Below are 16,062 nucleotides of genomic sequence, written 5' to 3'. Positions count from 1 at the left end.
AAAAAGTTCTTTAGACATATTTATTTAATGATAACTTTAACTAATGATAAATTTTTACCAAACAAGTTAGAGGCTAAAGATTAATATTTGAATATTCTATCTAACCTACACCTACACACTTACGAGAATTACAATAACCTACCGCTTGGGTACGCACTTTGAAGACAGCTCAAAAGACAAAAGTTCGTACCTAAGATATTTTGGTTTTTAATTACCTACATTAAGCCTAATACATTCTAAATTTCATTATTATCATTTTTTTATACGGTTTTTGCTTCTATCTTTCAATCTTTGAGTATTTAAATGTAAATTGCGATGTCCTTTGTTTTCAATAAAATTATTTTTTATACCATTTATACGTTTATGTTTTAACCACGTGGTGAGTAAATGTCTATTTCGCTGCTCAATATTTTCATTTATCTAAATTTTAATTTAGACGTTTATATGCTTTTAACATTTATGTTTCAATCAGGGGAAATGTAAATGTGAACTGCAGTGTTCATTATTTTGTTTATATAAATACTGTATGAAATTTGATTATTCTATTTTTTTGTTTTAATCATGGGTATGCAAACTTGAATTGCTTGTTCGATATTTTCGTTAAATAAATGAACTGTAATATGTTTGTTCGGAACATAAGTTTTGATCTATAACTAATAAAACCATAACTTTTTTTATGTTTCTTTAGTTTAAATTTATCTAAATTTACTACAATATAATTAGCTTTAAAATAAAATACTTTTGTATTACTACTTTAAGGTTTGCATTCTAATTTCAAATAGAAAAAAGCATTTTGAACACAGCGTTTTTCAGCTAAATAATGTGTACCTAAGCGGCAGGTTACTTAACTTAGTTTTTTTTTTTCTTACATCTACTTGTAGATTTAAAAAGTAGGATTAAATTATTGAATTTCGAATCTTTTTCCAATAAAAGATATTGAACGATTATTTGTAATAAACCAAAACAAAAATTTTATGAAAACATAAAAACTTTTTTTTATTTTTCTTATAACTAAACGGGTTATTTTCATCTAAATACAACTGTTTCAAATTATTTATAGTTGATCCATTCCACATTGGAATTTAACTTTTCTTGTGTGGGAAAATTAAGATCGTTTTGTCATAGTAGAAAAGATTTTTTTTTTGTCTTGATTAAACTGTTACTTTTCAACCTAAAAAAATTAAATTACAGAAAGACTTCTTTTACTTGTCAATATTTTAAACTTAAATATTTTTGTAGCAATAAAACAAAGTTTAATATAAAAAAAAGTGTACATGAATTATACGTCGCATATGACCTGCTGCTTTTACTTATATTTTCTAAAAACAAAAGATCATTAAAGTTAACTTTAAATATTTGATTGCTATGTAAAATATAAAAACTTTAAAGTTATTTTTTAAGTTATAAACAGTTACTAGATTTTTACAAAGTTATTTAAATATATATTAATTTCATCAAACGCCTAATAATTCTTTTTTTTTATTTTTTGAAACAAAGCTTAAAAACTATCATTTAAATATAGATAAAGAACAAAAAGTTTCTGATATATAAAACTTATTTGAATACTTAAGTTAGTTAAAATTGAAAATCTTAATTTTAAGCTATAAAATGTATGAGAAATTTGTACAAACCTTTAATTGGCTATAATCAATTTAAATGCTTGTAAATTTTACTTAAAAAAAGAAGCCACAGGTTTAAACTGAAATAGTTTATTTAATCTATTACTAACTATTTAAGAAAAAATTTGAAGTTTTTAAAAAAACACTATGTATCGAAAACTATTTAACGATCACTTCTTATAAATCTCTAGGAAAGTTTTGTGGGAAAAAAATAGTTTTCCCAATCATTTATTTATCTTAAAAAAGTTTGTTGATTTGAAAACCAGGAAGTTTTGTAACTACTTATAGTTAATTCGTTTAATAAATTATATTTTCTACATAGCAAAATCTAAGATACTTTTATCGGAGTAGAAACAAGTTCTCTTTTTCTAAACAAAATTGAATTCAAAGCATTTTATAAACCTAAAACTACATAACCAATTTTTAATTTTTACAACTTTAAGGTAACTAAAAAGTTGCTTTAAAAAATTTGTAGTGTATTACTTAAGAAAGATCATATGCAGATCAGAGTATTTCCTACATTGAGAAACATCACGGCAAATCTTCCGACGAATTACAGGCCACTGCGGAACAGATAAAAACAGCGCAATATTTGAAAATCTTTTTAATTGCACACCCTGTCAAAACTATGAGATAGTTCAAAACTTTAAAGTTTTGAAACGATGCAAAAAAAGCGAACTCTACAACCTGGAATCAATATTGATTGAGAAAGAGCGACCTAAGTTAAATACGCAAATAGCATTAAAAGGAAAATCAAAATTATTAATAATTTATTAATAAACATATCTTTACTTTAGTTTAATTTGATAAATCACTAAAGTTTGTATTTATTTGAATTTATACATACGTCATGATTTAAAGTTATTTTTTAAACTGATTACTAACTAAAAAATTTTTTCAAATTCATTTAACACTTACCACTTGAAAATAGAACTATTATAGTTATGAAAAGCTTTTTGAAATAAAATATTAAAAAAATTAGTAATCTGTTAATAATAAGTTGCAAATTGTATATAAATACTTAAGAAAGAGTTTAGAGAAAAAAAAAGTAGTATATAAAATACGTTAAAAGCCTTTTTTTTTAATTTTCGTGAACAGTTTTTTTTTTATGACAACACGGAACATAAAATACTTTATGAACAGGTTAACAAAAGTGAATATAGCTAAGTAACATTATTTCATATATATAAAACTTGTATGTTTAAGTTTTCTATGGTATGTTTAAGTTGTTATGATTAACAAGCCAAAGTCATTTAAGCTCAATTCTACTAAGTTTAAGTTATAACAAACAAAACTTTACTTCCACTTTTTTAAAAAATCGTATCATTCTTAAATTTCTTATAAAAAGAAAAATATCAATAAGCATTAATTTGAATAAAGGGATAAAATTTTAAACTCGACATTGCATTAACCAAAGGGAAAAGCAAAAATTTTCCTTGCATAATACGATATTTGCCTGTTAAATAACGGAACAAATACAAACAGATTGCGACTAATCAAATCAGGTCTTGCTCATTTTGTAATTGCTAATACGAGTTGAATTCGAGTTGTTTTTTACTTCAAATCTGATTTAGAGCGTCTTTTTTTTACAAGTATCTTGAAAATGACTCGTTTTCAAGTAAAACTAGTTTTATTTTACCTGAAAAAGTAAATTTTGTTTTAAAACACTAGTATAATTTTGAAACTTAGATTTGGTTTTCATAGACAGAAATTGTTTAGTGAAACTTTACGTTAGGTAAGCCTAAGTCAATATTTTTCAAATACAAGTGTACGAAAATAATGCAACTGTTCAAACTCATGAAAGTAGGTTTACAGCAAATAGTCCTAACTTTTACAAGTACTATAGTAAATGTTTTGAAAGTCAAAACAACAAAAATTTTAGTATTAAATTTTGATGTTCTTTTTCAAATTATAATAACACAGGTATAGTTTTAAAATATTTAGATTCCTTAAATAATAAAAGTTTATCTACTTTGCAGCTGCCTTAAACAGAATAAATTTTTGGGCTTTAACGGTTCTTTTTCTTTTATTCGTGAAGTTTAACTTAAATTATTTAAATATAGATGAACTTTGTTTTAAAAACTAAAATAATATTTATACAATAATCCGTTATCAACTTAAGTTGCACTAACTCAATTAAAATAAACCATACCGTGTTTTTACTTTGTTTCAAAAAATATTACAACGGACTAAATGCTTGTTTCAACTTTATTTACTCTATTAGTAGAAGTCAAAATATTAATACAGTAGAATTTAGTATTTTTTTACAAATTGTAGTAATAATCAATATATTTTAAAAGAGAGAAAGTTACCAAATTTTCTAGTATTCCCGATAGCGTAGCAAAGTATTTAGATTCAAGAAAACTGAAAAACAACGTAAAAATACTTTTGAGAGTAATTAAAATTATTAAAATGTCAAATGTAAAAAGGTATTTATAGATTTTTTTGCTTCTTTTACATGTACATAATCTAACATTTTTCTCATTGAATGAGTAGTTAGTGTGCTGAAAAAGACTACCTTAACTAAAAAGAATATCGATTTATACAAGCGAAGAAAAAAAGATATTTTCACTTGTATTTATAAGCTTCAACTGTAGATTTCTACAGTAATTTCTTTAAAAGTTCTTCTAAATATTTTACTTATTTTTAATCTTATTTATGGTTAGAAATAGATTGAGAGAAAAAAAAAGCGAATTTCCTTTCAGACGGAAACAGTTTTACATTTAATCAAAATTTAAAAAGTGTTTTATTTTAAAGTTAGAACTGCAATTTTCAATTTAAACTCTTATGAAAAATATTAAAATAATACCGCAGAAACATAGTACTACTTATAAATAAAATAAAAAACTTACAACTAAACCTCTTTAAAATAATTATACGACAGTTAAATAATTATATTGCAATATATAAAAGCATAACTAAAGCATTAGATTATTTTTGAAAGTTTTCTACCATATTAAGTAATAATAAGTTTTAGTTTCAGTTATTACCTGCTTTCGAAGTTTGTCTTATACTATTTATAACATCTTTCAAAAATTAGGTACTTTTATTATATTTTATAAAACTAAATTACTTTTTAGTATTTATCATTTAGAATAATAATAAAGTTTAGATTTTCGAAACTTTTCTAGAACATTGAGATACAAGATAGTAAGTTAGACCAGCCTTGTTTATTCTAAAGCTTAATAATTTTGAAAGTGTATCAAAAAGTCATACTATTTTAAAGTTAATCTCTTTTTTTTCTACCTAAAAATTGTAAAACAGTTTTTGGTTAAAAATAGAATTTTGTGCGAAAGTTTACATTTAAATATTTTACTTGAATTTTGTTATAGTTTTTTATGTCTAGCTGAGTTGTTGTCTCATATATAAAATACCTTTGTATTGTTTAGAAACCAGCACCAAGTAATATGTATAAAAATAATTTCTGAGTGATTAAGTTAAATTTTTACCAATAATACAAATCCAGTTAAAAGTTCAATTAAAATAAAGGGAATTGGTTAGAAATCTATGTGTTAGTTAAATAGAACTTTATATAAAGCTTAATAATTTTACTCAGGTATTAACTTGATTGTATAATTTCTAAGCTATACATTTATTGAATAAAATCTTTGCCTGAAATTAAATTATCTTAATATAAGATATATAAACATTTAGTTATTATTATGTTTATAGTTTATAACAAACTAGTGTCAAACCAAAAGAAAGTCAAGGACTGTTATTTCAAAAAAAAAGACAAATTAAAGATAATTTTTGTGAATATGATAAGACATTGCTAAGTTTTTAACAAAGTAAAAAAGAATTTAAAAATGTTAATACAATTTAAGATGCTACTAAAAGTTACTAACTAAGAGTACAGTTACTAACGGGATTTTTTTTTTTTTCTTACGTTTGAAGATATATTATTATTAAATGGTCTTTATTTCATTTTAATAAATTATACTAAGAAACTTTATGGTACACAATATTGTTAAAAAGTAACTAAAATCTAAAAGTAAATTGTACTTATTTTGAACGATAATAAAACTTTAAGATATATATTTATTTTCAAATACTTAATGTATTTCATTAAAGCTACAACTTTATGAATATATTTTTAAATAAGACAAAAGTTTTCTTGCTAATAGAAATAAAGTATACTTTTTGATCATTATTACTAACTTGTTTTTTTTAAGTTTCAGGGTTACTTATTTAACGTCGTTCATACTAGTTTGTATAAAAACTTATATTTTAGTTCTATCGAAGCATTTCAAACTTCGACAGTAGTCTACTTTTGTTTGTGTATATAATGATAAGTTTAAGTATGTGTTTTTCTTATTTATCGATTATATAAAAAGTATAACTTTTAAGTTTTATCTAAAAATAAATTTGGTCTTTTATTTATTAACGGTATTTTTTTAAAGCAGTAGCTATACATTTATATACATTTATGATTTTTTTGTAGTAGTTATAGTTTGCAGTTGAATAAATAAAACCTTTAAATTTTATTTAAAGCTTATATCAGTTCACAGAATCAATGTACATTTTATAGTAACAGACTTCGTTTAAAGTGTAGGTTATATGAAATTTTATATAAATAACTAATAAAGCTTTTTTTTGGTTTACTTTTGTATTAAATAAAGTTTTTTTTACAGTGTCATAACTTAAAGCTAATTTAAAAGTTATAACAGTTTACAAAAAAAAATATAAAGAAAACTACAAAAAAAGTACGTAAAACTTATAATTATATTTTAGAGACTAGTGTATATACTTTTTCTTTTTATATCACTGCTTGTGTGTATAATTGAAGCTTATAGCACGTGACAACGTTTTAGCAACGAAAATGTCCAAGTTCGAAGATCGCTTCCAGTTCATCGAGCTTTTCAACATTGAGGGGAATCCCCGCTTTCAAACGGCAATTTGCACGAAGTCAGGGAGGAAGAACATGGCTGTGATGGAGGAGGACCTGTTCAGCAGCGATGACGCAATAGAGGACGATTATCAGGTGAGAAAATAATAAATAGTCTTAATATATATTCAGTAAAATTTTAAAACTAAGTTATAAACAATTTCAAGTTGTTTCTAAAGTTTTGTAGTTTTTGAGTTAAAATTTTTACAACTTTCAGGAATTTACACATTTAACTTGTTTAACACAAAAGCTAACTTTTAAAAATTTTAAACTTTTAAACGTGATTAAAACACTTTACTAGGTGTTTTTTTTAAGTTACAAAATAGTTATATCATAAACAATGATTTATTTAAGTAGTGTTAAAATAATGCACACAACTTTTTTTTATCAATGTTTTTTAACGATAATAAACTTTCAATAGTTGTGCTATTAAAACACAAAGTACTTATTTTACTATTACAAAACTTGTGGATTAGAAAACATTCATTAACTTCCTTTTCATACTGTTATCCATAAACTTTTAAACATCCTATCTTTTTTTTTAACTACAACAAATTCTATTTACTTTTTTTGATAAATTTATTATCAAAGCTTTACAGACACCAGTAATTATAAACAGAGTTGTCTTTTCTAGTAGATTTCAAACATAATTAAAAGACACTTAGTTACTAAGTAGTACTTAGCTACATATTACTAATTTAGAAATATATAATTAAAAGAAAATCTTGTTTTGACAACATTTAAAAAAGGTTTTGATCTATTAAAATTGTGCTTTAAATACTGCAATCATCAAATTAAAAGTTTAGTTTGTTATTTTAACTTCTAAAAGTGTATGTACAAGCTGCCTTTTGCTTTAAAAGTTTTTTACCTAATGTTTCTACACAAGTAACTATTATAATAGATGTGGAAGAGTTGTAATCATGAAAACATCTTGTCGCTAGAAGAAATTGTCGTTGACAATGAAGACAGGAGAATACTACTTTTTGAAAACTTTTACGGTGAGACTCTCCAGTACCTAATTGAGTCTACCCAGGGCAAAATTGATGACATTATAGTGAAGAAAATTTTCTACCAGGTAAGTTATTTATAACATTTGGAGTAAAGTATTAAGTTTAAAAGAATAACACTTTTATTTATCACTTTTTATCAACTAGCTTAACAACTAAGTTACATTTAAAACAAGCTCTGTTTTATTTTTTAGACACACAAGCTGAAAAAAGTATACCTCTAATCTAAACAAACATGATTTAAACATAGCTTATAAAAACTACTTATCCTTCAAATAAACTAAAAATGTCTTATTTTAATCAAGTTTAGATTCGGGACAAAACTATTAATGTTTTTCCTGTTGATAAACTTTTGCAAGTAATAGTCTATTTTTTGAACAATAATACACTACGGTTTTGAAATCTTTACAGTTCACAGAAATTTTAACTGACAGTAACTTTGACGCCAACAGGTGGTCGCAGGATTGTCATACCTGCATCGAAACAACATCGCCCACCGACAACTGTCACTTGAAAACATCATTGTCAACTCGGAGCACCACGTTAAAATCATGGGCCTCGAGTGTTGCGTTAGCGTTCAAGTTGGTTGCTTGTAACCATGAGTTACGCTTTAAAAAATGTTCATATTATTGTTTAAGCTCATTGATGATTAGCAGTGGTAAATATTTTAACACGTTTAAAAACTTATCAAAAGCCTTAAACTCAATTCTGATGCTTTGAAAGAAAAGCTTTTTTTACATTGTAAAGGACTTAACATAAAATTTGTGTATTTTAGTGGAACAAGTTTAGCTCAAAGACTCTTAATGAAAACAAGTTGTTTAATTTATATTTTAAAAGTATAATTTGATTTTACAAAGTCCTTTTAATCGCTTTGTCAGTATAAAACTTTATTTTTCTAAAATATTTAAAAACAACAAAGTTTAATCTAAAATTTTTATGAAACTAAAAAATAATAAGAATAATACTTTAGTTTTGCTACTTATTTTTAAGCTTTAAGTAAATGACTTTTGCAACGTCGTAGTAATTTTTTTTAATTACACTATCAAGTTTATAAATAAAAATTGTTATGTTTTTATTACCTAATGCTATAAGCGTTTTTTTTTATAGTGAGTCAAAAAATATCTTTAAAAAATCATCGTTAAAAAATAGTTTTATTTTAACTGTATAAAATTTTTTAATCTCTTACTTCAAGCAATTTTTAACACAACATAACATTAAGCAGATATAAATCATTTTAGTTTGAAGAACACTAACTGTCTTAAAAACAAGTGTATATTTTATTGATTTTCACAACTATGAGTAGAAACTGAGTTTATTACATGGATTTCTAGCTTATAAAGTTAATTTATAATGCGTTATTATTTCTAACTAATTTCACTTATGTAGAGTTGATAGTAGAAACACTCTGAAAAAATTCTCAAACTCTACTTCAAAATAATATTCTATTTAACATTTTTTTAAAATTGCTATAAATCTAGTAAATATTTTATTTCAACTTATTTTATTTTCACAACTATAAGTAGAAACTTAGTTCATTTCATTGATTTTTAGCTTAAATTAATTCGCATTTTTAATGCGTCATTAATTCTAATTTATTTCACTGATGTTGTGTGAAATACTAAAACTATTCTAAAAATAAATTTCAAAAGAATATTTTATTTAACGTTTTAAAATTTACTACAAATCTACCAAATATCCAATTTAATCTTCACAACTATAAGTAGAAATGAAGTTCATTAATTCTAGCTTATTTCACTTAACTTGTGTTAAATACTAAAAGTACTCTAAAAAATTTCTCAAAACAATAATTTGTTCAACGTCTTTTAAAACTTACTACAAACCGACTAAATAAACAGTTTCTAGTAAAAACCACCAAGTGCTCATCACTTGCTTTAATTCAAAACGAAGCGGCTTAAATGTACAAAATGAGAAAATATATTCATGTTTTTAAAGGCGAAGAATCAAAAGTTTCCGACCCGAAACCCAAAACCGGACCAGCCGCTTCCTCCCGAGCTGCTGACGGAAGACCATTATGACGTGATGGCGGCTGACGTGTGGTACCTCGCCCTGCTGGTCTACTCCCTAGCCAGTAGTTGGTTTTTCATTTAAAAGTCGTTGAGTTATGTATATTTGAACGTAAAAAATATCTAACAAGTCTTAATAAAGTACATGGAAACAAACATTTCTTTACAATAATTTTCCACAATTTTAGTGTTCTTTACAAAAAAAATGCAAGCTTTTTATAAAGTTCTTTTTTTCAAGCAGTTTTAATTAAATAGTGTTTTTAGACTTAGGTCCAACAGAATATAAAAAACATTAATAGTTCTACTGTATCGTTGACTAGTGAAAATAAAGAACTTTGTTGTGAAACAGAATCATGTTTTGAACTTTTAAAAGCTTATCATACCACAAACTATTCAATGCCAAGCCTCATCAAAACTGTCCTGAAACACTCAACTTCTTTCACTCCAAAACTTCTTACAGGCATAGTGCTGGTGTCGGACATCACCCCGATGAAGATCGCCGATCTGCTGCCGCCCAGCGTCAACGCCCAGTTCCGCCACCTGGTGACCCGCATGTGCGACACCAACCCCGAGAAAAGGATCCGCGCCCACAAGGTCCTGAAGCACCCGTGGCTCGCCGAGTTCCGCCAGTCCAAGTTCCGCAAGCTGGTCACCTGCCTCAAGCCCGCAAGGTAATGGCGGTGATGGTCGTTTGAACTTAAACGGTTTATTCACAGCGTCTGGCAGTTTGTTTTTTGATTCGTTAGTTTTAAAATGTGTTTCGGGTTTTTAAAACAAAAGCATCCTTTTTTTATACACTGGAATTTGAACTTAATTATAAGACGTTTTAGCTGGTTTACATAAAACTATTAACCACCTGTTTGTAAACTGTTTTGTAAATTTTTTTATTAAAGATTAGCTTACTTTTTGTAAAGCCTGTAAACAGTTAATTCATACTTATTTCAAGTTTATTAGTTTATTATAAAGTATCTTAGTAATGGATACTTACGTTATGACACAAAAATTATAAATTTGAAAATTTAGAAAACTTTAACAATCTACACAAACTTCTGGCAAGCAATTGTTAAAAATCTAAGTTTAAAAATAGATAGCTATTTTTTTTAAATTGTAGTATACAGCTATACTTCTTATATACAATACTCTTCATTGTTGATAACGTAATTATTTTATTTATATTATTTTGTTTTGGTTGTTGTATAAAGTTTTAAAGCTATCATAATCGGTCTAAAATAAAGTTTTAGATTTATTAAACAGTCTTCAAATTGTTTTTTTTTTGTTCATGTTAAGACTAAAAAAAATATTTTTAAAGCAGTTATTTAAAACTGTTGTGTTTATAAATACTTAATCTGTTAATAAAAACCAATTTTAATTAGTAGAAGAACTTTTTCGTTGTCTGCCCTTTAAAAAACTGCTACTAAAATGCTACAAATGTTAAGTTTTGTTTTTATTGTCTGTTATTTAAAGTTTATGGTTTTTATACTAAGCTTGTTGTTAACTGTATCGTTTATACTTAATTACTTTTGTTTGGATGGGTAAAAAACTACTGCTATATCATTAATAAAAAATTATACTGCTTAAAAATTCACATTTTTTTATAAATATCTTTAAAACATAAACAAAGTGTTTTTCAATGCTTAAAGATAAATTTTAAAACTTTATAAATAAAAGCTAAGCCGGTACTGGTGTGTAATGGACATAAATTACTTGTGTATTGATTGAATTACGACAAAAATAATCTTGAATTTATTTAAATCTTATAAGTGTCGCACACCTTGCTACCAAATATCGATTTCGACACGATCAAAAACGTAAATCAAAACCAACCACGTCACAGAGGCGACCCTTTGCAGCTGCGACGAGCTATTGATGTCCTCTGTGTGACGTGGCGAAAGAGACACGGTGACGTCATAATGAGATTATTGATTTCGAGCTTTTTGCTGCCGTTTTGTGATCATTGATTTTGCTTTTGCACCGCTGAAAACACATGTCAGTCCCCATCAACGTGAAAGGAATGTCTCACGTGTTCGTTGGATGTTTAAAAATATTTTTCGGAAATTTAAGCTTCAAATGCAAGCTTTTGAGAATTCTTTTAAGTCAGATTTGGATTTTGTTGCTACTATTCAAAGGACTTTGAAATTATTTTTACAAAAACTTCAGTTTATGAAACAAAAACATGCGTGTATTTCAAGACGAATTATTTAATCATATACTAAGTAATAGCGTTTTTATTTATTATAAATTATAAATATATTGGAATAAAAAAGTACATTGAGAAAAGGTAGGTTTTAAGATAAATTTTCAATGTTCAAAAAAGAATTTGAAATTTATTTCCAAAGGGAAAGTACACATTTACAACTTAAAAAGTAGTTCTTAAAATTTAACTTTTTAAGTCTTTTTTTTTTGTTTATAAATAAACATATAATTTAAATTTAGTCAAATCTATCTTTTAAGCTATTTGTAGTATTGTTTGTTTAAGTACTTAAGTAATCTATTTTGCAGTAAGCCAAAGATTTGACTCATTAATGACATAAAAACATAAAGTTTACAAGAAACTCTACTTCTACTTTAGAAAAATTTTAATCTAATGTTTTTACCAAGGTATATTGATGCTAGTTTTATAGCCTTTTTTAGATGTTTTACAACATAGATTAATATTTTCATAACGCTTTTAAACATTTGAACTTAAAAAACTTAGTTAACATTTTTCTAGACAAGTATTAAAAACAAAATTTATAAGGTTTAGTGTTAAAATTACATGATTAAAGTAACACTGTAGCAAAAGTAAGCAAGCAAAAAATTAATAAGAACCTGTTTCCTTACTTTAAAACTTAAAGTTTTTAGACAGTTTGGATTTATTTTAAAGTTATTTTTCGTTTTTTGCGGTAAAAAATCTCAAGTATTTATGTAGAGTCCTGTAGTAAAATACTTTTTCAATAAATAAATAACTCTTTTCTAATTGTACGGATAACAAGAACACTAAGAAACTTCTAATATAGTTTTTTGTCTAAACTAAAAACGATTGCTCAATTTACCGAAATGAAAAGAGCTTATTTAAATAATAATGTGCAAATTAAATATTTTATTTACTACCAGGTTTTGGTGAAAAAAAAAACGACCTTTTCAAGTATAATAAAATAGTAAACTGCACATAACAATGTTGCTTATCTATAAGGTTATTTAGAAACTTATTAATGCATGAAAATCTAAATATTACTAAAATGTAGCTTATTAGAAAAGTTCAAGCTTATAAGTGCATAATTGGGTAAAATTATTACTGATTTTGAAAAAAATTGAACTAAATTTATGTAATAAATCAAAAATAAATTGAATTAAGAACTATCTCAAAAATTTAAATTATTTATATATATCTAAATGGAAATAAAAAACTATCTGTGATTGGAATTTAAACCAATATAACCAAGCGACAAAAAATAACTCCTGTATAAACAAGCAACTGAACTTTCAAAACTAACACACAAACTTAAAAATGAAATCAAGAACTACAAAATAACTTGAAATATAGTATAAAGGAAATGAAAACTAAACCAGGAACAATAACATCCAGGTTTTGCTTAAAAGTAGTCTTATCAATACTTGGTCCGATACAAATTGCATCAACAAAATAACAGAACTAATGAACTCATGCAGACACAGAAACAGTTTCTAATTAATAAGCTGGAAAGCAGATAAGATAAGTATAAAATACTAGTACAAATTATGTTTTGCTTTTTTCATTGAACTTCGTTTATACTTGGTTTAAATTCAAACTTTAAATTTTAAATAGTTCTTATTCGATAAGATATACAAGACACACAACTTCAATAAAACTAGATATACTTCAAGCAATTCTTATCAGTAGAGTACAAGGCTAGCAAAAAATAAGATTTTACAAACTTATATAGTAATCAAGTAATCATCAAATAATCAAAAGATTAATAAAGGACAAAAGCAATTAGTACATTAACTTGATACAAAATAGATTGTGAATTTTTCAGGATTTTGAATTTTGTTAATGTTTTGTTGGTACTTGGTTTAAATTTAATTCCAGATAGTTTTCAATTCCATCTAAATATACATTATTTTTATTTTTTAGATAGTTCTCAATTCAATTTATTTTTGGTATCTTGATTCAATTTTTCTTTTAATTAGTACTAATTTTACCCAATTTTACACTAATAAGCTTGATTTTTTCGAATATGCAACATTTTAGTATTGTTAAGCTTTTCATGTATGAATAAGTTTTTAAAAAAATTATAGGTAGACAACATTGTTATGTGCAGTTTACTATTTTCATATACTTGAAAAGGTCGTAATTTTTTTTGCCACCGAAACATGGTAGCAAATAAAATGTTTAATTTTAACTATTATTTATTATTCAAGAAACTGCTAAAAACTTTTTTTTAAAGTCATTTTGTACTTTGTAATGGAGAAAATTAAAAAAGTTTGTTTTTTGAGCTATTAAAAAGGAAATAAAGAATTTAGTTGACATGCTAGATAAAACAAAAAACCTGCCTTATATTTAGTGTTGGTCTATGATTTTTACTTAAAGTAAATTTAATATACAAAACAAAAACAACAGAAATTAAAAAACAAAACGTATTTCATTTTATTTAACAACTTGTAAACAAAGTGAAAAAACAAATCATACTTACAAATAATTTAAAAATCAATAAAAATTTTGTTATTAACAGTAAGCTTCAAAGTATAATATTAGTTTATCAAAATTATAACAAAGTCAATTTTATGTATTAATCTTTATAAAAAAGATCACACAAGTATCAAAAAGCATGGATAAGTATCATGCAAGATAGTAGACAGTGTAGGTTGGTAGCACAGATACATTTCAGACTTAAATATATTTTCAAGAGTAAAAATTTTATATTCAATAACCTACTTATAAGATGTTTTTTAATTTAGTCCCGTTTAAAATTGTCACGTATAAAGTTTTAAAACTTGTTGAATTAAATATACGTACTTTTTTTATTAATCAATAACATTTTTGAAGTTTTTATAGAAGTTAGAGACATTTAATTAATCCAGGTTTTCAAATTATTTATGCTTTTTTCTCAATCTATTAAAAACTTTTGTTCAGGATATTAAAAATACTTTTTTAGCTAACCACTGTCTAAAATCTTATAATGAAACAACAGTATTTTTAGCATTTAATAGCCTTTTATTTGTTAGTAAAGCATATTTACTATTCTTGAAAAACAAGTAAATATTTTCAGAGTGTAAATGACATTTAGAGTAAAAAACATATTTGTTAACTAAATGAGTTTTAATTAATTAACTAAAGGATTCTCTCTAAAATAAGATTCGAAAACTTAAAAAAAAAATACAAATAATGCTAATCTAAACTTTTGTAATTTTTTGTTTGTTACTCATTAACATGTAAGTTCTAATATTTATTGAAATAGTTTAAGAACAAAAAAAAACATTAATTTAATACAGTATGTACTGGTTTTTCATGACACAAAATGACTATGACTCAACCGACAAGCTTTTAATAATAAAAAAACTTATGCTGATAAAGTGCATGTTAAAAGTTTACCTTTAGGTTTTATTTGATAATTTTGTAACTTCTATAATCTATATAATCAAAAAAAGATTTACAGATGTTTGTAGATCTTTACAAGCTAGGCCGATTACTATTTGTAAGAATTTCTATTACTTTGGATTGTATATAATTATTAGTTTGATTAGAATTTTATCGTTTTAGGAGCTATTGTTATAAGTTCATTGTGATTTTTATAACTATAGAAGTTTAGCTTATACGGATTTTTCTTTCTATTTCTAATTAACTTTATCCGCATCCGTCTTATTAATAAATTTATGAATGAAGTGATTTAGTTTTAAGCAACTTTTTCAAGCTGATTTTTTATTATAGATATATCTACTTTTAAAAATCTTATAAGGATAAAAGTTTTTATGGATAATTTTCTGATTATAACATATGATGTCTGCTTTGTTTTTTTTTACTTAACTTAGTTAGCAATTTATATCAAAACCTTAAAGTAGACTATTGTAATGTAAAACAACTAGCTTTAAAAATAAATTATATTAATATCTTAAAGTAGACTATTTTATAAAACGTTTAACATGGCTTTAATTAAGATTTTGCTAAATACAGCTTTTTTTTTCAATGCTTGCGAACTTAAAGGTATTGTGTTTAAATAAGTAAGTTGAAAGATTATATTTCCAAAAGAGACTAATTATAGTATCATTCTTAGTTTTGACAAAAAAGTTCTGAATTTTACCAAAAAAAGTATAAAGTTGTTTTAAATGAAAACAATAAATGATTTTAATAGTACAACTTCTGTACATTTTTATGCTGAAACTTCCTAATCATACGGTTTTTGCATTGTTGTGTTTTCTATGTTTTTACTTGTTACTTTAGTTGAGACTAACCGACTTATCTGTCTAATTAAATAGTCTAGAGCAGGGTTTCTAAAACGTTTTTACAAAAGCCCCCTTTTTAAAAAATTTAAAAGGCTATGGCCCCCTCCAACAACGTTACTCAAAAAACT

The 16,062-nt window shown here is 24.9% G+C and overlaps 1 protein-coding gene across 1 annotated transcript; it reads left to right on the top strand.

The window, feature by feature from the left end:
* Positions 1 to 6,438: 6,438 nt before the first annotated feature.
* On the top strand, positions 6,439 to 11,493 carry LOC145833284 (uncharacterized). The gene is made up of 6 exons (XM_082940472.1): positions 6,439 to 6,600; positions 7,406 to 7,579; positions 7,964 to 8,092; positions 9,465 to 9,603; positions 9,996 to 10,206; positions 11,370 to 11,493. Exons 1-6 carry the CDS (start codon positions 6,439 to 6,441, stop codon positions 11,491 to 11,493), a joined length of 939 nt encoding a protein of 312 aa, XP_082796598.1.
* The last annotated feature ends 4,569 nt before the right edge of the window (positions 11,494 to 16,062 follow it).

The sequence above is a fragment of the Thalia democratica genome, chromosome 4, assembly GCF_965202585.1.
Source record: "Thalia democratica chromosome 4, ktThaDemo2.hap1.1, whole genome shotgun sequence".
Taxonomy (NCBI): domain Eukaryota; kingdom Metazoa; phylum Chordata; class Thaliacea; order Salpida; family Salpidae; genus Thalia; species Thalia democratica.
The sequence above is the reverse complement of the archived record's forward strand: the minus strand, read 5'-3'. Positions and strand labels throughout refer to the sequence as shown.

Excerpts from the sequence above, each read along its gene's own strand:
- LOC145833284 (XM_082940472.1), top strand. The coding sequence starts at position 6,439 with ATGTCCAAGTTCGAAGATCGCTTCCAGTTCATCGAGCTTTTCAACATT. Across the intron at positions 7,580-7,963 it reads TGAAGAAAATTTTCTACCAG|GTGGTCGCAGGATTGTCATA; the intron begins GTAAGTTATTTA and ends TGACGCCAACAG. Across the intron at positions 9,604-9,995 it reads GGTCTACTCCCTAGCCAGTA|GCATAGTGCTGGTGTCGGAC; the intron begins GTTGGTTTTTCA and ends AACTTCTTACAG.